General features: G+C 48.4%; 1 protein-coding gene across 1 annotated transcript in view; it reads right to left on the bottom strand.

Moving 5' to 3' along the window:
* The window catches only part of plcb1 (phospholipase C beta 1), a gene marked incomplete at both ends in the record, with an annotated part of 33,753 nt that overhangs the window by 1,083 nt on the left and 18,203 nt on the right, over window positions 1-14,467 (bottom strand). Inside the window, 9 exons of the mRNA XM_080539861.1 lie at window positions 3,766-3,887; window positions 3,995-4,093; window positions 7,721-7,907; window positions 8,729-8,835; window positions 9,409-9,513; window positions 10,570-10,669; window positions 11,582-11,746; window positions 12,592-12,746; window positions 13,521-13,645. Coding sequence (XP_080395987.1) covers window positions 3,766-3,887; window positions 3,995-4,093; window positions 7,721-7,907; window positions 8,729-8,835; window positions 9,409-9,513; window positions 10,570-10,669; window positions 11,582-11,746; window positions 12,592-12,746; window positions 13,521-13,645 — 1,165 coding nt within the window. The remainder of the gene's footprint in view (window positions 1-3,765; window positions 3,888-3,994; window positions 4,094-7,720; window positions 7,908-8,728; window positions 8,836-9,408; window positions 9,514-10,569; window positions 10,670-11,581; window positions 11,747-12,591; window positions 12,747-13,520; window positions 13,646-14,467) is intronic.

Below are 14,467 nucleotides of genomic sequence, written 5' to 3'. Positions count from 1 at the left end.
AGTCAGGGTTAGTCAGGGTTAGTCAGGGTTAGTTAGGGTTAGTCATGGTTAGTTAGGGTTAGTTAGGGTTAGTTAGGGTTAGTCAGGGTTAGTCAGGGTTAGTCAGGGTTAGTCAGGGTTAGTTAGGGTTAGTTAGGGTTAGTAAGGGTTGGTTAGGGTTAGTCAGGGTTAGTCAGGGTTATTTAGGGGTAGTTAGGGTTAGTCAGGGTTATTTAGGGTTAGTTAGGGTTAGTCAGGGTTAGTTAGGGTTTGGTTAGTTAGGGTTAGTTAGGGTTAGTCAGGGTTAGTTAGGGTTAGTTAGGGTTAGTCAGGGTTAGTTAGGGTTAGTTAGGGTTAGTCAGGGTTAGTCAGGGTTAGTTAGGGTTAGTTAGGGTTAGTCAGGGTTAGTTAGGGTTTGGTTAGTTAGGGTTAGTCAGGGTTAGTTAGGGTTAGTTAGGGTTAGTCAGGGTTAGTCAGGGTTGGTCAGGGTTAGTTAGGGTTAGTCAGGGTTAGTTAGGGTTAGTTAGGGTTAGTCAGGGTTAGTCAGGGTTAGTTAGGGTTAGTTAGGGTTAGTCAGGGTTGGTCAGGGTTAGTCAGGGTTAGTTAGGGTTAGTTAGGGTTAGTTAGGGTTAGTTAGGTTTAGGGTTAATCAGGGTTAGTCAGGGTTAGTCAGGGTTAGTCAGGGTTAGTTAGGTTTAGGGTTAATCAGGGTTAGTCAGGGTTAGTTAGGGTTAGTTAGGGTTAGTTAGGCTTAGTCAGGGTTAGTCAGGGTTAGTTAGGGTTAGTTGGGGTTAGTTAGGGTTAATTAGGGTTAGTTAGGGTTAGTTAGGGTTAGTCAGGGTTAGTTAGGTTTAGGGTTAGTCAGGGTTAGTCAGGGTTAGTCAGGGTTAGTCAGGGTTAGTTAGGGTTAGTCAGGGTTAGTTAGGGTTAATCAGGGTTAGTCAGGGTTAGTCAGGGTTAGTCAGGGTTAGTTAGGTTTAGTCAGGGTTAGTCAGGGTTAGTCAGGGTTAGTTAGGGTTAGTCAGGGTTAGTCAGGGTTAATCAGGGTTAGTCAGGGTTAGTCAGGGTTAGTCAGGGTTAATCAGGGTTAGTCAGGGTTAATCAGGGTTAGTCAGGGTTAGTCAGGGTTAATCAGGGTTAGTCAGGGTTAATCAGGGTTAGTCAGGGTTAGTTAGGGTTAGTCAGGGTTAGTCAGGGTTAGTCAGGGTTAATCAGGGTTAATCAGGGTTAGTCAGGGTTAGTCAGGGTTAATCAGGGTTAGTCAGGGTTAGTCAGGGTTAGTCAGGGTTAGTCAGGGTTAGTCAGGGTTAGTCAGGGTTAGTCAGGGTTAGTTAGGGTTAGTCAGGGTTAGTCAGGGTTAGTCAGGGTTAGTCAGGGTTAGTCAGGGTTAGTCAGGGTTAATCAGGGTTAGTCAGGGTTAGTCAGGGTTAGTCAGGGTTAGTCAGGGTTAGTCAGGGTTAATCAGGGTTAGTCAGGGTTAGTCAGGGTTAGTCAGGGTTAGTCAGGGTTAGTCAGGGTTAGTCAGGGTTAATCAGGGTTAGTCAGGGTTAGTCAGGGTTAGTCAGGGTTAATCAGGGTTAGTCAGGGTTAATCAGGGTTAGTCAGGGTTAGTTAGGGTTAGTCAGGGTTAGTCAGGGTTAGTCAGGGTTAGTCAGGGTTAGTCAGGGTTAATCAGGGTTAGTCAGGGTTAGTCAGGGTTAGTCAGGGTTAGTCAGGGTTAGTCAGGGTTAATCAGGGTTAATCAGGGTTAGTCAGGGTTAGTCAGGGTTAGTCAGGGTTAATCAGGGTTAGTCAGGGTTAGTCAGGGTTAATCAGGGTTAATCAGGGTTAGTCAGGGTTAGTTAGGGTTAGTCAGGGTTAGTCAGGGTTAGTCAGGGTTAATCAGGGTTAGTCAGGGTTAGTCAGGGTTAATCAGGGTTAGTCAGGGTTAGTCAGGGTTAGTCAGGGTTAATCAGGGTTAGTCAGGGTTAGTCAGGGTTAGTTAGGGTTAGTCAGGGTTAGTCAGGGTTAGTCAGGGTTAGTTAGGGTTAGTCAGGGTTAGTCAGGGTTAATCAGGGTTAGTCAGGGTTAGTCAGGGTTAGTTAGGGTTAGTTAGGGTTAGTCAGGGTTAGTCAGGGTTAATCAGGGTTAGTCAGGGTTAATCAGGGTTAGTCAGGGTTAGTTAGGGTTAGTCAGGGTTAATCAGGGTTAGTTAGGGTTAGTCAGGGTTAGTTAGGGTTAGTCAGGGTTAATCAGGGTTAGTCAGGGTTAGTTAGGGTTAGTCAGGGTTAGTCAGGGTTAATCAGGGTTAGTCAGGGTTAGTTAGGGTTAGTCAGGGTTAGTCAGGGTTAATCAGGGTTAGTCAGGGTTAGTTAGGGTTAGTCAGGGTTAGTTAGGGTTAGTCAGGGTTAGTCAGGGTTAGTCAGGGTTAGTCAGGGTTAGTCAGGGTTAGTCAGGGTTAGTCAGGGTTAGTCAGGGTTAGTCAGGGTTAATCAGGGTTAGTCAGGGTTAGTCAGGGTTAGTCAGGGTTAGTTAGGGTTAGTTAGGGTTAGTTAAGGTTAGTCAGGGTTAGTCAGGGTTAGTCAGGGTTAGTCAGGGTTAGTCAGGGTTAGTCAGGGTTAGTCAGGGTTAATCAGGGTTAGTCAGGGTTAGTCAGGGTTAGTCAGGGTTAGTCAGGGTTAGTCACGGTTAGTTAGGGTTAGTTAGGGTTAGTCAGGGTTAGTCAGGGTTAGTTAGGGTTAGTCAGGGTTAGTCAGGGTTAGTTAGGGTTAGTTAGGGTTAGTCAGGGTTAGTCAGGGTTAATCAGGGTTAGTCAGGGTTAGTCAGGGTTAGTCAGGGTTAGTCAGGGTTAGTCAGGGTTAGTTAGGGTTAGTCAGGGTTAGTCAGGGTTAGTCAGGGTTAGTCAGGGTTAGTTAGGGTTAGTCAGGGTTAGTCAGGGTTAGTTAGGGTTAGTTAGGGTTAGTCAGGCTTAGTCAGGGTTAGTCAGGGTTAATCAGGGTTAGTCAGGGTTAGTCAGGGTTAGTCAGGGTTAGTCAGGGTTAGTTAGGGTTAGTCAGGGTTAGTCAGGGTTAGTCAGGGTTAATCAGGGTTAGTCAGGGTTAGTCAGGGTTAGTCAGGGTTAGTCAGGGTTAGTCAGGGTTAGTCAGGGTTAGTTAGGGTTAGTCAGGGTTAGTCAGGGTTAGTTAGGGTTAGTTAGGGTAAGTCAGGGTTAGTCAGGGTTAGTTAGGGTTAGTCAGGGTTAGTCTGGGTTAATCAGGGTTAGTCAGGGTTAGTCAGGGTTAGTTAGGGTTAGTTAGGGTTAGTCAGGGTTAATCAGGGTTAGTCAGGGTTAGTCAGGGTTAGTCAGGGTTAGTCAGGGTTAGTCAGGGTTAGTTAGGGTTAGTCAGGGTTAATCAGGGTTAGTCAGGGTTAGTCAGGGTTAGTTAGGGTTAGTTAGGGTTAATCAGGGTTAGTCAGGGTTAATCAGGGTTAGTCAGGGTTAGTCAGGGTTAGTTAGGGTTAGTTAGGGTTAATCAGGGTTAGTCAGGGTTAGTCAGGGTTAGTCAGGGTTAGTCAGGGTTAGTTAGGGTTAGTCAAGGTTAGTCAGGGTTAGTCAGGGTTAGTCAGGGTTAGTTAGGGTTAGTTAGGGTTAGTCAGGGTTAGTCAGGGTTAGTTAGGGTTAATCAGGGTTAATCAGGGTTAATCAGGGTTAGTCAGGGTTAGTCAGGGTTAGTCAGGGTTAGTCAGGGTTAGTCAGGGTTAGTCAGGGTTAGTCAGGGTTAGTCAGGGTTAATCAGGGTTAGTCAGGGTTAGTCAGGGTTTGGTTACCTGGGCGGACGTCTTCCTCAGGTGTTTCTTCAGCAGCTCCTTCATCTCCTTCTGCTGCTTCTTCTGCTGGCGGACGACCACCTTCATCTGCTGTAGACCCTCCAGACTGACCTCCTCCATACCTACACAACCACAACATGACCACAACATGACCACAACATGACCACAACATGACCACAAACACCTTCATCTGCTTTAGACCCTCCAGACTGACCTCCTCCATACCTACACAACCACAACTTGACCACAACATGACCACAACATGACCACAACATGACCACAAACACCTTCATCTGCTGTAGACCCTCCAGACTGACCTCCTCCATACCTACACAACCACAACATGACCACAACATGACCACAACATGACCACAACATGACCACAACATGACCACAACATGACCACAACATGACCACAACATGACCACAAACACCTTCTTCTGCAGTAGACCCTCCAGACTGACCTCCATACTGTGGTGACCCGCACGCAGCCCCAGGTAAACCTGGCACCCTGGACAGCGGCCGCTTAGACAAAGAGGCAGCGTAATTGACGGGGGCTACGCCCAACACACCCGGCTGGTGCACATCACTCCATCAGGTCGAGGGCTCGTTACGGGAATACGGAACACCTGCGACGCGAACAGGTGGAGGAGTGAAAAGAGGCGGAGGCGTCAGAAAGAGAGAGAGGCTACGCGACCACACGCGTATGGGTGAGGGCCGTGGTACGGCGGAATATATCAATGCCTGGTGGGGTTAATTGTTTGTCTTGTTCCCCACAGTGAGGAGAGAGCCGGGAGTAGGGAGAGCGCGAGCCCGCCTGCCGATAGCGGAGCGACCAGCCCCTCTGCCCAAATACCCCCTGGAGCTCGGAGACAGGACACCAGAGTGTCCCCCCGAGAGGAACCAAGTCCACCCTTTTGCCCCTAGAGGCATCTTAAGTTCCACCGTTAGTCGCCCGGAGGCGAGTTTTAGTTGGACCTTTTTTTGCTCTCTTCATAACTCTTCTTTTTTCTAAATAAATGCGTTTGGTTTTTGTAACTTTAGCGTTGTGTTGTCTCCTGTCTGGGTGGTGTGTTTACCGGGTCTATGTGGTGGTCACCACAATACCTACACAACCACAACATGATCACAACATGTTCCATGTTTCAATGTTCCAGTGGTCAATACCTTTCAGCCCTTTAAGTGTGCACGCACCAGAGGGCCAAGTGGGCTTCGGAGCCGGCTGAATTCGAAGTTACCTCGGTCCATAGACGAATGTTTCAATCTCAAGCTTGTCAAGTCTTTTGAAAAGTTACGATCAAAAATCCTCTTGTGTGTGGCTGACTCCCGAGTCCGATTGTGACGTCGATGGAATGTAGCCAATCAAGAAGCGAGCTGACTTCTTCTTTTCGTTCTTCGGCACATTATTTCTCCTGTCGCACATGGCTGCCCTCTACAGGTCAGTCAGGGTACTACTACCCTGATCACGTGAGATTTCTGGCTTGGGGAACGAGACTCTAGACTGTCGTAGATCAGATCTTTATGTATGTGCTGTGCTGTATCGGGAATATCGGAGCACATCACACACAATACGATCAAAACTGTTCAATCCATGATTTTTTATCTTCATGTGTGGGGTCTCTCTAAGATAAAACATCTGTTGAGATTTAGAAAATCTTTATGTGTACCAGGCTTAAGTCTCCCAAGTGTAACATGAGTCGCTTTGTGTCTTTGTGGATTTTTAGACAGTGTCTCTTCCAAATCTGTTGTTATTTCTGAGACCTTTAGGCTAGGAAGACAGTGGATATGTAATATTGTACCTCTTTTTTTTTACCTCTTACCAGGGGCGGATTTAGGATCGTAGGAGATCCGGGGCTTAGCCCAGAGGGAGAATGTAATGTGCGCGCGGAGCGCGCCGGAAAATTTTGCCTTCAACCTTCAACTTACCACCACCTTAAAGCGGACAAAAGGCACTGGAGAACACATATACATTCACACCCTTTAATGAAGCAAACTAATTGTGGTGGTTCTGGGCACAGAGGGAGGTCAGCACACGTAGCTCCCCCTGTCAGTCACCATCATTTATATTTGTATAGAATTACATAATTGATGGGCTGAGGCTAGTTATGTTACAGTATGTATATCAGGGCAGACTCTGTGCTCACCACTTATATTGTATTTAGAGTCTTGTCCTGTGTTATATGACGATATATTACATGTATTGTTGGCCTGTGTATAGTACTGTGAAATCAAATCCCCCCTGGGACATTAAACAAACTTAGTTAGTTAGCGTTACATCTTAGGATCGATTTGAGTCATGTTCTGTATACATACATACTACCATAAGGGCATACTTAATGTGGTTACTCCATGTTTACTAGCTGTAACATTAACGTTACATCATTCTTTTTCACTTGTTACTCAGTCAACCAGAGTGCAGATATCAAAGACTATCAGCCTGTTATTCACTTTATTTGTATAAGTATTATCCTTTGTTTGATTTCTTACCATGTACCGTAACAGTACCTTGCTATGTTTCATTTTCATTATAACATAACGTTATGTTATGATAGCCAGCTAGCATCAGCAAACCGGAAAAGTAGTGTCAGTGAGTCAGTCACCTTTCTAATAAGATTCACAAACCTGAAACATCATATATGTCATCACTGCTGGTGATGTCATTCTTGCTGCTGATACTGCTGCTGCAACAGTTCTTGGCGCTTGTTTTGTTGAAAACAACTTTGGGATATCCATCCTTACAATTTTGCAAGTCAGGCACTGATTGAGATCACTTCTTCTTCAGGGCAGGGCAGGCTACGCAGTACGCAGGCTAATGTCGCGCAGCTGCTGCCTCTCTGTTGGACTCCGGTACTGCACGTTACTCAAGTTTTTTTTTTTTTTTTTTTTTTTTTTTTTTTAAGTAAAACATTCGGGGCTTTTCAGAAAACATCCGGGGCTTGAGCCCCAGTAGCCACCCCCTAGCGCCGCCCCTGCCTCTTACCACAACATAACATGACCACAACATGACCACAACACAACATGACCACAACATGACCACAACAGGACCACATGACCAAACAGGACCACAACAGGACCACAACAGGACTAGGACACACAGCAAGAAGACTGCACAGACATCACTGACCAATCATAACGCTCTGAACCATGTCTTCAGTCTTGGGTGCTGGTTTGGTTTGTTCTGAAAAACAAAACTCATGTCATAGTAACCCTAACCCTAACCCTAACCCTAACCCTAACCCTTACTACCTCATGTCATAGTAACACACTCCTGTAAGTAAGTAACGTTTATTTATATAGCACAAATTTACAACGACAAATGGCCGCCCAAAGTGCTTAACAGATAAAAAGATAAAACACTGGTAAAAGAGAAAAACAAGATAAAATAAGATAAAAACAGTTAAAATAGATCAAATACACTAAAAGCAAGGTGCAATACAAATAAAATAGCAAAGAGTGCAGTGTCGGGAGGCAGGCTCACCTCAGGTCAAAGGCCAGGGAGAAGAGATGTGTTTTAGCTAGTTTTTTAAAAGCCTCAATGCTCTGGGCGGATCTGATGTGGAGGGGGAAACTATTCCAGAGCCTAAGGGCTGCTTTGGAGAAGGCCCCTCTTGTTTTTAGTTTAGTACTGTCATAGTAACACATTCTTGCCATCATGGGTTAGGGTTAGTATGTCCTCACACACTCCTGGGTTAGGAGTTAGGAGTTAAGATCAGGGTTAGGGTCAGGGTTAGGTGTTAGGGGTTAAGGGTTAAGGTCAGGGTTAGGGGTTAAGATCAGGATTAGGGTCAGGGTTAGGGGTTAGGGGTTAAGGTCAGGGTTAGGGTCAGGGTGAGGGTCAGGATGAGGGTCAGGGATAGGGGTTAAGGTCAGGGTTAGGGTCAGGGTCAGGGTTAGGTTCAGGGTGAGGGTCAGGGTTAGGGTTTAAGGTCATGGTCAGGGTCAGGGTTAGGTGTACCTGTAATCGGAGGCTGCTGTGTAGCTGCTGCAGTCTTTGGTGTGGCAGTGTGTGCGGGGCTTAGAGCAGTGTGGGCGGGGCTGAGTGCAGTGTGGGCGGGGCTGAAGCCAGTGTGGGCGGGGCTGAGGCCGCTCTCTGGTCTGATGTCAGCCTTCAGCTCAGCGGGCTGCTCAGAACGAACCTCCACCTCAACACAACAACACACACAGATAGAAAGTCAGGGATAGAGTCAGGGTCAGGAGTAGGGTCAGGGTTAGGGGTTAGGGGTGAGGGTCAGGGGTTAGGGTTAGGGGTTAGGGTCAGGGTTAGGGTCAGGGTTAGGGGTTAGGGTCAGGGTTAGGGGTTAGGGTTAGGGGTTAGGGTCAGGGTTAGGGGTTAGGGTCAGGGTTAGGGGTTAGGGTTAGGGGTGTGGGTCAGGGTTAGGGGTGAGGGTCAGGGTTAGGGGTTAGGATTAGGGGTTAGGGTCAGGGTTAGGGTCAGGGTTAGGGTTAGGGTCAGGGTTAAGGGTTAGGGATAGGGGTTAGGGTCAGGGTTAGGGTTAGGGTTAGGGGTTAGGGGTTAGGGGTTAGGGGTTAGGGTTAGGGGTTAGGGTCAGGGTTAGGGTCACCTCCCTGGCGGGGTCAGGGTTAGGGGTCAGGGTTAGGGTTAGGGTCAGGGTTAGGGGTGAGGGTTAGGGGTCAGGGTCAGGGTTAGGAGTCAGGGTCAGGGTTAGGGGTTAGGGGTGAGGGTCAGGGTTAGGGGTCAGGGTCAGGGTCACTTCCCTGGCGGGGTCAGGGTCCTCCAGGGTTAGGGGTCAGGGTTAGGGTCAGGGTTAGGGTTAGGGTCAGGGGTCAGGGGTCAGGGTCAGGGTCACCTCCCTGGTGGGGTCAGGGCCAGGGTCACCTCCCTGGCGGGGTCAGGGCCAGGGTCACCTCCCTGGCGGGGTCAGGGCCAGGGTCACCTCCCTGGCGGGGTCAGGGTTAGGGGTTAGGGGTTAGGGTCAGGGTCAGGGTTAGGGGTCAGGGTCACCTCCCTGGCGGGGTCAGGGTCCTCCAGGGTGAGAGCAGCCAGCTGGTGGGCACGCTGCTCCAGGAGGCTCACATGGCGGATGGGGTTGGACAGCGCCTCGATCACGTCTACAGGGTCAGAGGTCAGGGTTAGGGTCAGGGTCAGAGACCCCAGTGGGGTTGGACATGCCTGTATCACCTAAAGGGTGTTATCTTGGAACATTTAAAAACCTTGTGAGTAACTTGGAATCAGCCTCGTATTGTTCTTGCCCCTGTTTTGTATGAAAGTCTCATTATTTTATTCTATTTATTCATATCGTTCTTGCTCCTGTTTTATATTTTATATTAAAGTCCCATTGTTTTATCCTATTGCTCTGATGAAATTGTATTTTGTCTATTTTCTGTTGTTTGTTGATCTGGTGTTGTTTTATTGTGTAATTAGTATAGTATAGTGGATAGTGTACATAGCCTTTATTTATGTAAACCAGCTCCTTTCCCTTCTTGTTTTTTAGTTTTTTTTTCCTAGCACCAGGGGAGCCCCCCCTCCCAAATTTCGTTGTTTGGTACCTGCACTATATCAATGACAATAAAGACCATTCATTCATTCATTCATAATTATGCTGTTTTTTTGTCCCAATGTCAATGGGACCGACCATGGTTAAATCAATTTACAAAAAAATTGTAGTCAAGTGTGTACGTCACCTGCGAAGGTGTCTGGGACATAATCCTTCACCTGGATGTAGACAAACACAGCCGGCAACATCAGACAATGGTTCTTCTCATTCCTCAGGCCGATGTAACGATATCCTAGACAGGAACCAGGACAGGCAGGGTGAGGAACCAGGACAGGTAGAGAGAGGAACCAGAACAGGTAGAGAGAGGGACCAGGACAGGTAGAGAGGAACCAGGACAGGTAGAGAGGAACCAGGACAGGTAGAGAGAGGAACCAGGACAGGTAGAGAGAGGAACCAGGACAGGTAGAGAGAGGAACCAGGACAGGTAGAGAGAGGAACCAGGACAGGTAGAGAGAGGAACCAGGACAGGTAGAGAGAGGAACAGGACAGGTAGAGAGAGGAACCAGGACAGGTAGAGAGAGGAACCAGGACAGGTAGAGAGGAACCAGGACAGGTAGAGAGAGGAACCAGGACAGGTAGAGAGAGGAACCAGGACAGGTAGAGAGAGGAACCAGGACAGGTAGAGAGAGGAACCAGGACAGGTAGAGAGAGGAACAGGACAGGTAGAGAGAGGAACCAGGACAGGTAGAGAGAGGAACCAGGACAGGTAGAGAGAGGAACCAGGACAGGTAGAGAGAGGAACCAGGACAGGTAGAGAGAGGAACCAGGACAGGTAGAGAGGGACCAGGACAGGTAGAGAGAGGAACCAGGACAGGTAGAGAGGAACCAGGACAGGTAGAGAGAGGAACCAGGACAGGTAGAGAGAGGAACCAGGACAGGCAGAGAGAGGAACCAGGACAGGTAGAGAGAGGAACCAGGACAGGTAGAGAGGAACCAGGACAGGTAGAGAGGAACCAGGACAGGTAGAGAGGAACAGGACAGGTAGAGAGAGGAACCAGGACAGGTGGAGAGAGGAACCAGGACAGGTAGAGAGGAACCAGGACAGGTAGAGAGGAACCAGGACAGGTAGGGAGAGGAACCAGGACAGGTAGAGAGAGGAACCAGGACAGGTAGAGAGAGGAACCAGGACAGGTAGAGAGAGGAACCAGGACAGGTAGAGAGGAAACAGGACAGGTAGGGGGTAGAGATAGGGATAGAACAGGTAGGGTGAGGGATAGAAACAGAACAGATAGAACACGGTTCTATAAACCCATCTCAACCCATCTCTGTAGGAAAGGGTAAATCTCACCTGGCCGAATTGCTGAAACAGGAATTATACGGTGACCTATGAACTTTCCTCCCTCTTCAAACGCTGCGATTCTCAGAGATGACAAGGTGGGGAGCACCACCTGTTACAACACAGGAGCACAGTTAGGGTTAGGGTTGGGTTAGAGTTAGGAATGGGTTAGAGTTAGGGTTGGGGTTGGGTTGGGTTAGGGTTGGGGTTGGGTTAGGGTTAGGGTTAGAGTTAGGGGTGGGTTAGGGTTAGAGTTAGGGTTAGGGTTAGGGTTAGGGTTAGAGTTAGGGGTGGGTTAGGGTTAGAGTTAGGGTTAGGGTTGGGTTAGGGTTGGGGTTGGGTTAGGGTTAGGGTTGGGTTAGGGTTAGAGAAACCTAGGATATAAAGAGAAACCTAGGATATAAAGAGAAACCTAGGATATAAAGAGAAACCTAGGATATAAAGAGAAACCTAGGATATAAAGGGAAATCTAGGATAGAGAAAGCTAGGATATAGAGGGAAACCTAGGATAGAGAAACCTAGGATATAAAGGGAAACCTAGGATATAAAGGGAAACCTAGGATATAAAGAGAAACCTAGGATATAAAGAGAAACCTAGGATATAAAGAGAAACCTAGGATATAAAGAGAAATCTAGGATATAAAGAGAAACCTAGGATAGAGAAACTTAGGATAGAAGATCCGATATTTCTATGAACGCTTTTTAAAACATTAGAAATGTTTACAGTTATAACACCTGTTATTACACATGTATACAGTTATAACACCTGTTATTACACATGTGTACAGCTATAACACCTGTTATTACACATGTATACAGTTATAACACCTGTTATTACACATGTATACAGTTATAACACCTGTTATTACACATGTATACAGTTATAACACCTGTTATTACACATGTATACAGTTATAACACCTGTTATTACACGTCACATGTGTACAGCTATAACACCTCTTATTACCACAGGAAGATGAGCCTAACTACCGGGCCGTTACATCCTGGTATTCTAGAGCCACACCTTCTTGAAGACGATTGGTTCCTCGTCCCAGACAGGGTTGATGGCGTTGCTAGGAGACGTCTTGGTCTTCAGGGCCTTCCTTCGTGTGTCGACAGGCAGGCCGAACATGTCCAACTCTACGTACACCCCCACCTTCCTGTCACTCAGGAACTGGCCAGAGATGATCTGAGAGAGAGAAGGTCAGACAAACTGACACGTTTATGTGTAGTGTTGGGCTAGAGGGTTAGGGCTAGGGTTAGGGCTAGGGCTAGGGCTAGGGCTAGAGGGTTAGGGCTAGGGTTAGGGCTAGGGTTAGGGCTAGGGTTAGGGTTAGGACTAGGGCTAGCGTTAGGGCTAGGGCTAGAGTGTTAGTGTTAGGGTTAGGGCTAGAGGGTTTAGGGTTAGGGTTAGGGTTAGGGCTAGGGCTAGGGCTAGAGGGTTAGGGCTAGGGTTAGGGCTAGGGTTAGGGTTAGGGCTAGGGCTAGGGCTAGAGGGTTAGGGCTAGGGTTAGGGTTAGGGCTAGGGTTAGGGCTAGAGGGTTAGGGCTAGGGTTAGGGCTAGGGTTAGGGTTAGGGCTAGGGTTGGGGCTAGGGTTAGGGCTAGGGCTAGGGTTAGGGTTAGGGCTAGGGCTAGGGCTAGGATTAGGGTTAGGGCTAGGGTTAGGGCTATGGTTAGGGCTAGGGTTAGGGCTAGGGCTAGGGTTAGGGCTTGGTGTTAGGGTTAGAGTTAGGGTTAGGGCTAGGGTTAGGGCTAGGGTTAGGGCTAGGGGTGGGCTTGGTGTTGGTGTTGGGCTAGAGTGTTAGGGCTAGGGTTAGGGCTAGGGTTAGGGTTGGTGTTAGGGCTAGGGGTGGGCTTGGTGTTAGGGTTAGGGTTGGTGTTAGGGCTAGGGGTGGGCTTGGTGTTAGGGTTAGGGTTGGTGTTAGGGTTAGGGCTAGGGCTAGGGGTGGGCTTGGTGTTAGGGTTAGGGTTGGTGTTAGGGTTGGTGTTAGGGTTAGGGTTGAGGTTAGGGTTAGGGTTAGGGTTGTTCTTACCTTGACTGAGAGCGTGCTGGCCACAATGCCGTCTACTGTGCTCTCAGTGAACGGGTCAAAGTGCTTGTCTGGTCGTCTCATAAACTCTGGTTTCAGTCTATAACCACTCTTACCATTGTACTCAAACATCCCCAAGTTCAGCTGCATAGGGAGGTCTGGAGAGAGAGAGGGAAAGAGAGGGAGGATAGAGGGAGGTCTGGAGAAAGAGGGAGAGAGGGAGGATAGAAAAAGAGAGGAAGGATGGAGCGAGAGAAGGAGAGGGAGGATAGAGAGAGAGAGGAAGGGAGAGAGAGGATAGAGAGGGAGAGGGAGGATAGAGGGAGAGAGAGGGAGGAGAGAGGGAGGATAGAGGGAGGATAGAGGGAGAGAGAGAGGGAGAGGGAGGATAGAGGGAGGGAGAGGGAGGATAGAGGGAGGATAGAGGGAGAGGGAGAGGGAGGATAGAGGGAGGTCTGGAGAAAGAGGGAGAGAGGGAGGATAGAAAAAGAGAGGAAGGATGGAGCGAGAGAAGGAGAGGGAGGATAGAGAGAGAGGAAGGGAGAGAGGATAGAGAGGGAGAGGGAGGATAGAGGGAGAGAGAGGGAGGAGAGAGAGAGGTAGAGGGAGGATAGAGGGAGGGAGAGAGAGAGAAGGAGGACAGAGGGAGGATATAGGGAGGATAGAGGGAGAGAGAGAGGGAGAGGGAGGATAGAGGGAGGGAGAGGGAGGATAGAGGGAGGATAGAGGGAGAGAGAGGGAGGATAGAGGGAGAGAGAGAGGGAGAGAGAGAGAGAGAAGGAGGATAGAGGGAGGATAGAGGGAGAGAGAGAGGGAGAGGGAGGATAGAGGGAGGGAGAGGGAGGATAGAGGGAGAGGGAGGATAGAGGGAGAGAGAGAGGGAGAGGTAGAGGAAGGATAGAGGGAGGGAGAGAGAGAGAGGGAGAGCTCACCTATAGTCTGGAAGTTGAGAGCCACCAGCTGACAGCCGGCGTTCCAGAACAGCTGAGGGATGTAGTTGGAGGAGTCGACCCGCGTGCCCTTAGGGTAGATCCTGCTCAGCTGCTGCTTGTTGTACCTGGAGTAGGTCAAGGTTAAGGTCAGGGTTAAGGTCAGGGTTAAGGTCAGGGTTAAGGTCAGGGTTAAGGTCAGGGTTAAGGTGAGGGTTAAGGTCAGGGTTACGGTCAGGGTTACGGTCAGGGTTAAGGTCAGGGTTAAGGTCAGTGATAATGCTGTAGTCAGGGTTAAGGTCAGGGTTAAGGTCAGGGTTAAGGTCAGGATTAAGGTCAGGGTTAAGGTCAGGGTTAAGGTCAGGGTTAAGGTCAGGGTTAAGGTCAGGGTTAAGGTTAAGGTCAGGGTCAGGGTTAGGGTTAGGGTTGTTGGTCCTCACCAGTGAGAGGTAATGGTAAAAGTGCTAATTATTCAAATAATTTTATTTAATTCAAACAACGACTTTGTCCTTCGTTTCCATAATAATGTATCATTGACGTGACGACGAGCCCAAAGGGCATCTGGTCAGGGATAATGCTATAGTCAGGGTTAAGGTTAAGGTCAGTGATAATGCTATAGTCAGGGTTAAGGTCAGTGATGATGCTATCGTCAGGGTTAATGCTATAGTCAGGGTTAATGCTATAGTCAGGGTTAAGGTTAAGGTCAGGGTTAAGGTCAGTGATAATAATGTAGTCAGGGTTAAGGTCAGGGATAGGTCAGGGTTAAGGTCAGTGATAATGCTATAGTCAGGGTAAAGGTTAAGGTCAGGGTTAAGGTCAGGGTTAAGGTTCAGGTTAGGCTCAGGGTTAGGTTAGGGTCAGGGATAGGTCAGGGTTAAGGTTCAGGTTAAGGTCAGGGTTAAGGTCAGGGTTAAGGTCAGGGATAGGTCAGTGTTAAGGTTCAGGTTAAG

This window comes from Nansenia antarctica, assembly GCF_963989245.1.
Source record: "Nansenia antarctica genome assembly, chromosome: 9".
Lineage (NCBI taxonomy): Eukaryota > Metazoa > Chordata > Actinopteri > Argentiniformes > Microstomatidae > Nansenia > Nansenia antarctica.
Note: the sequence above shows the minus strand (reverse complement) of the source record. Positions and strands in the feature narration are given on the sequence as shown.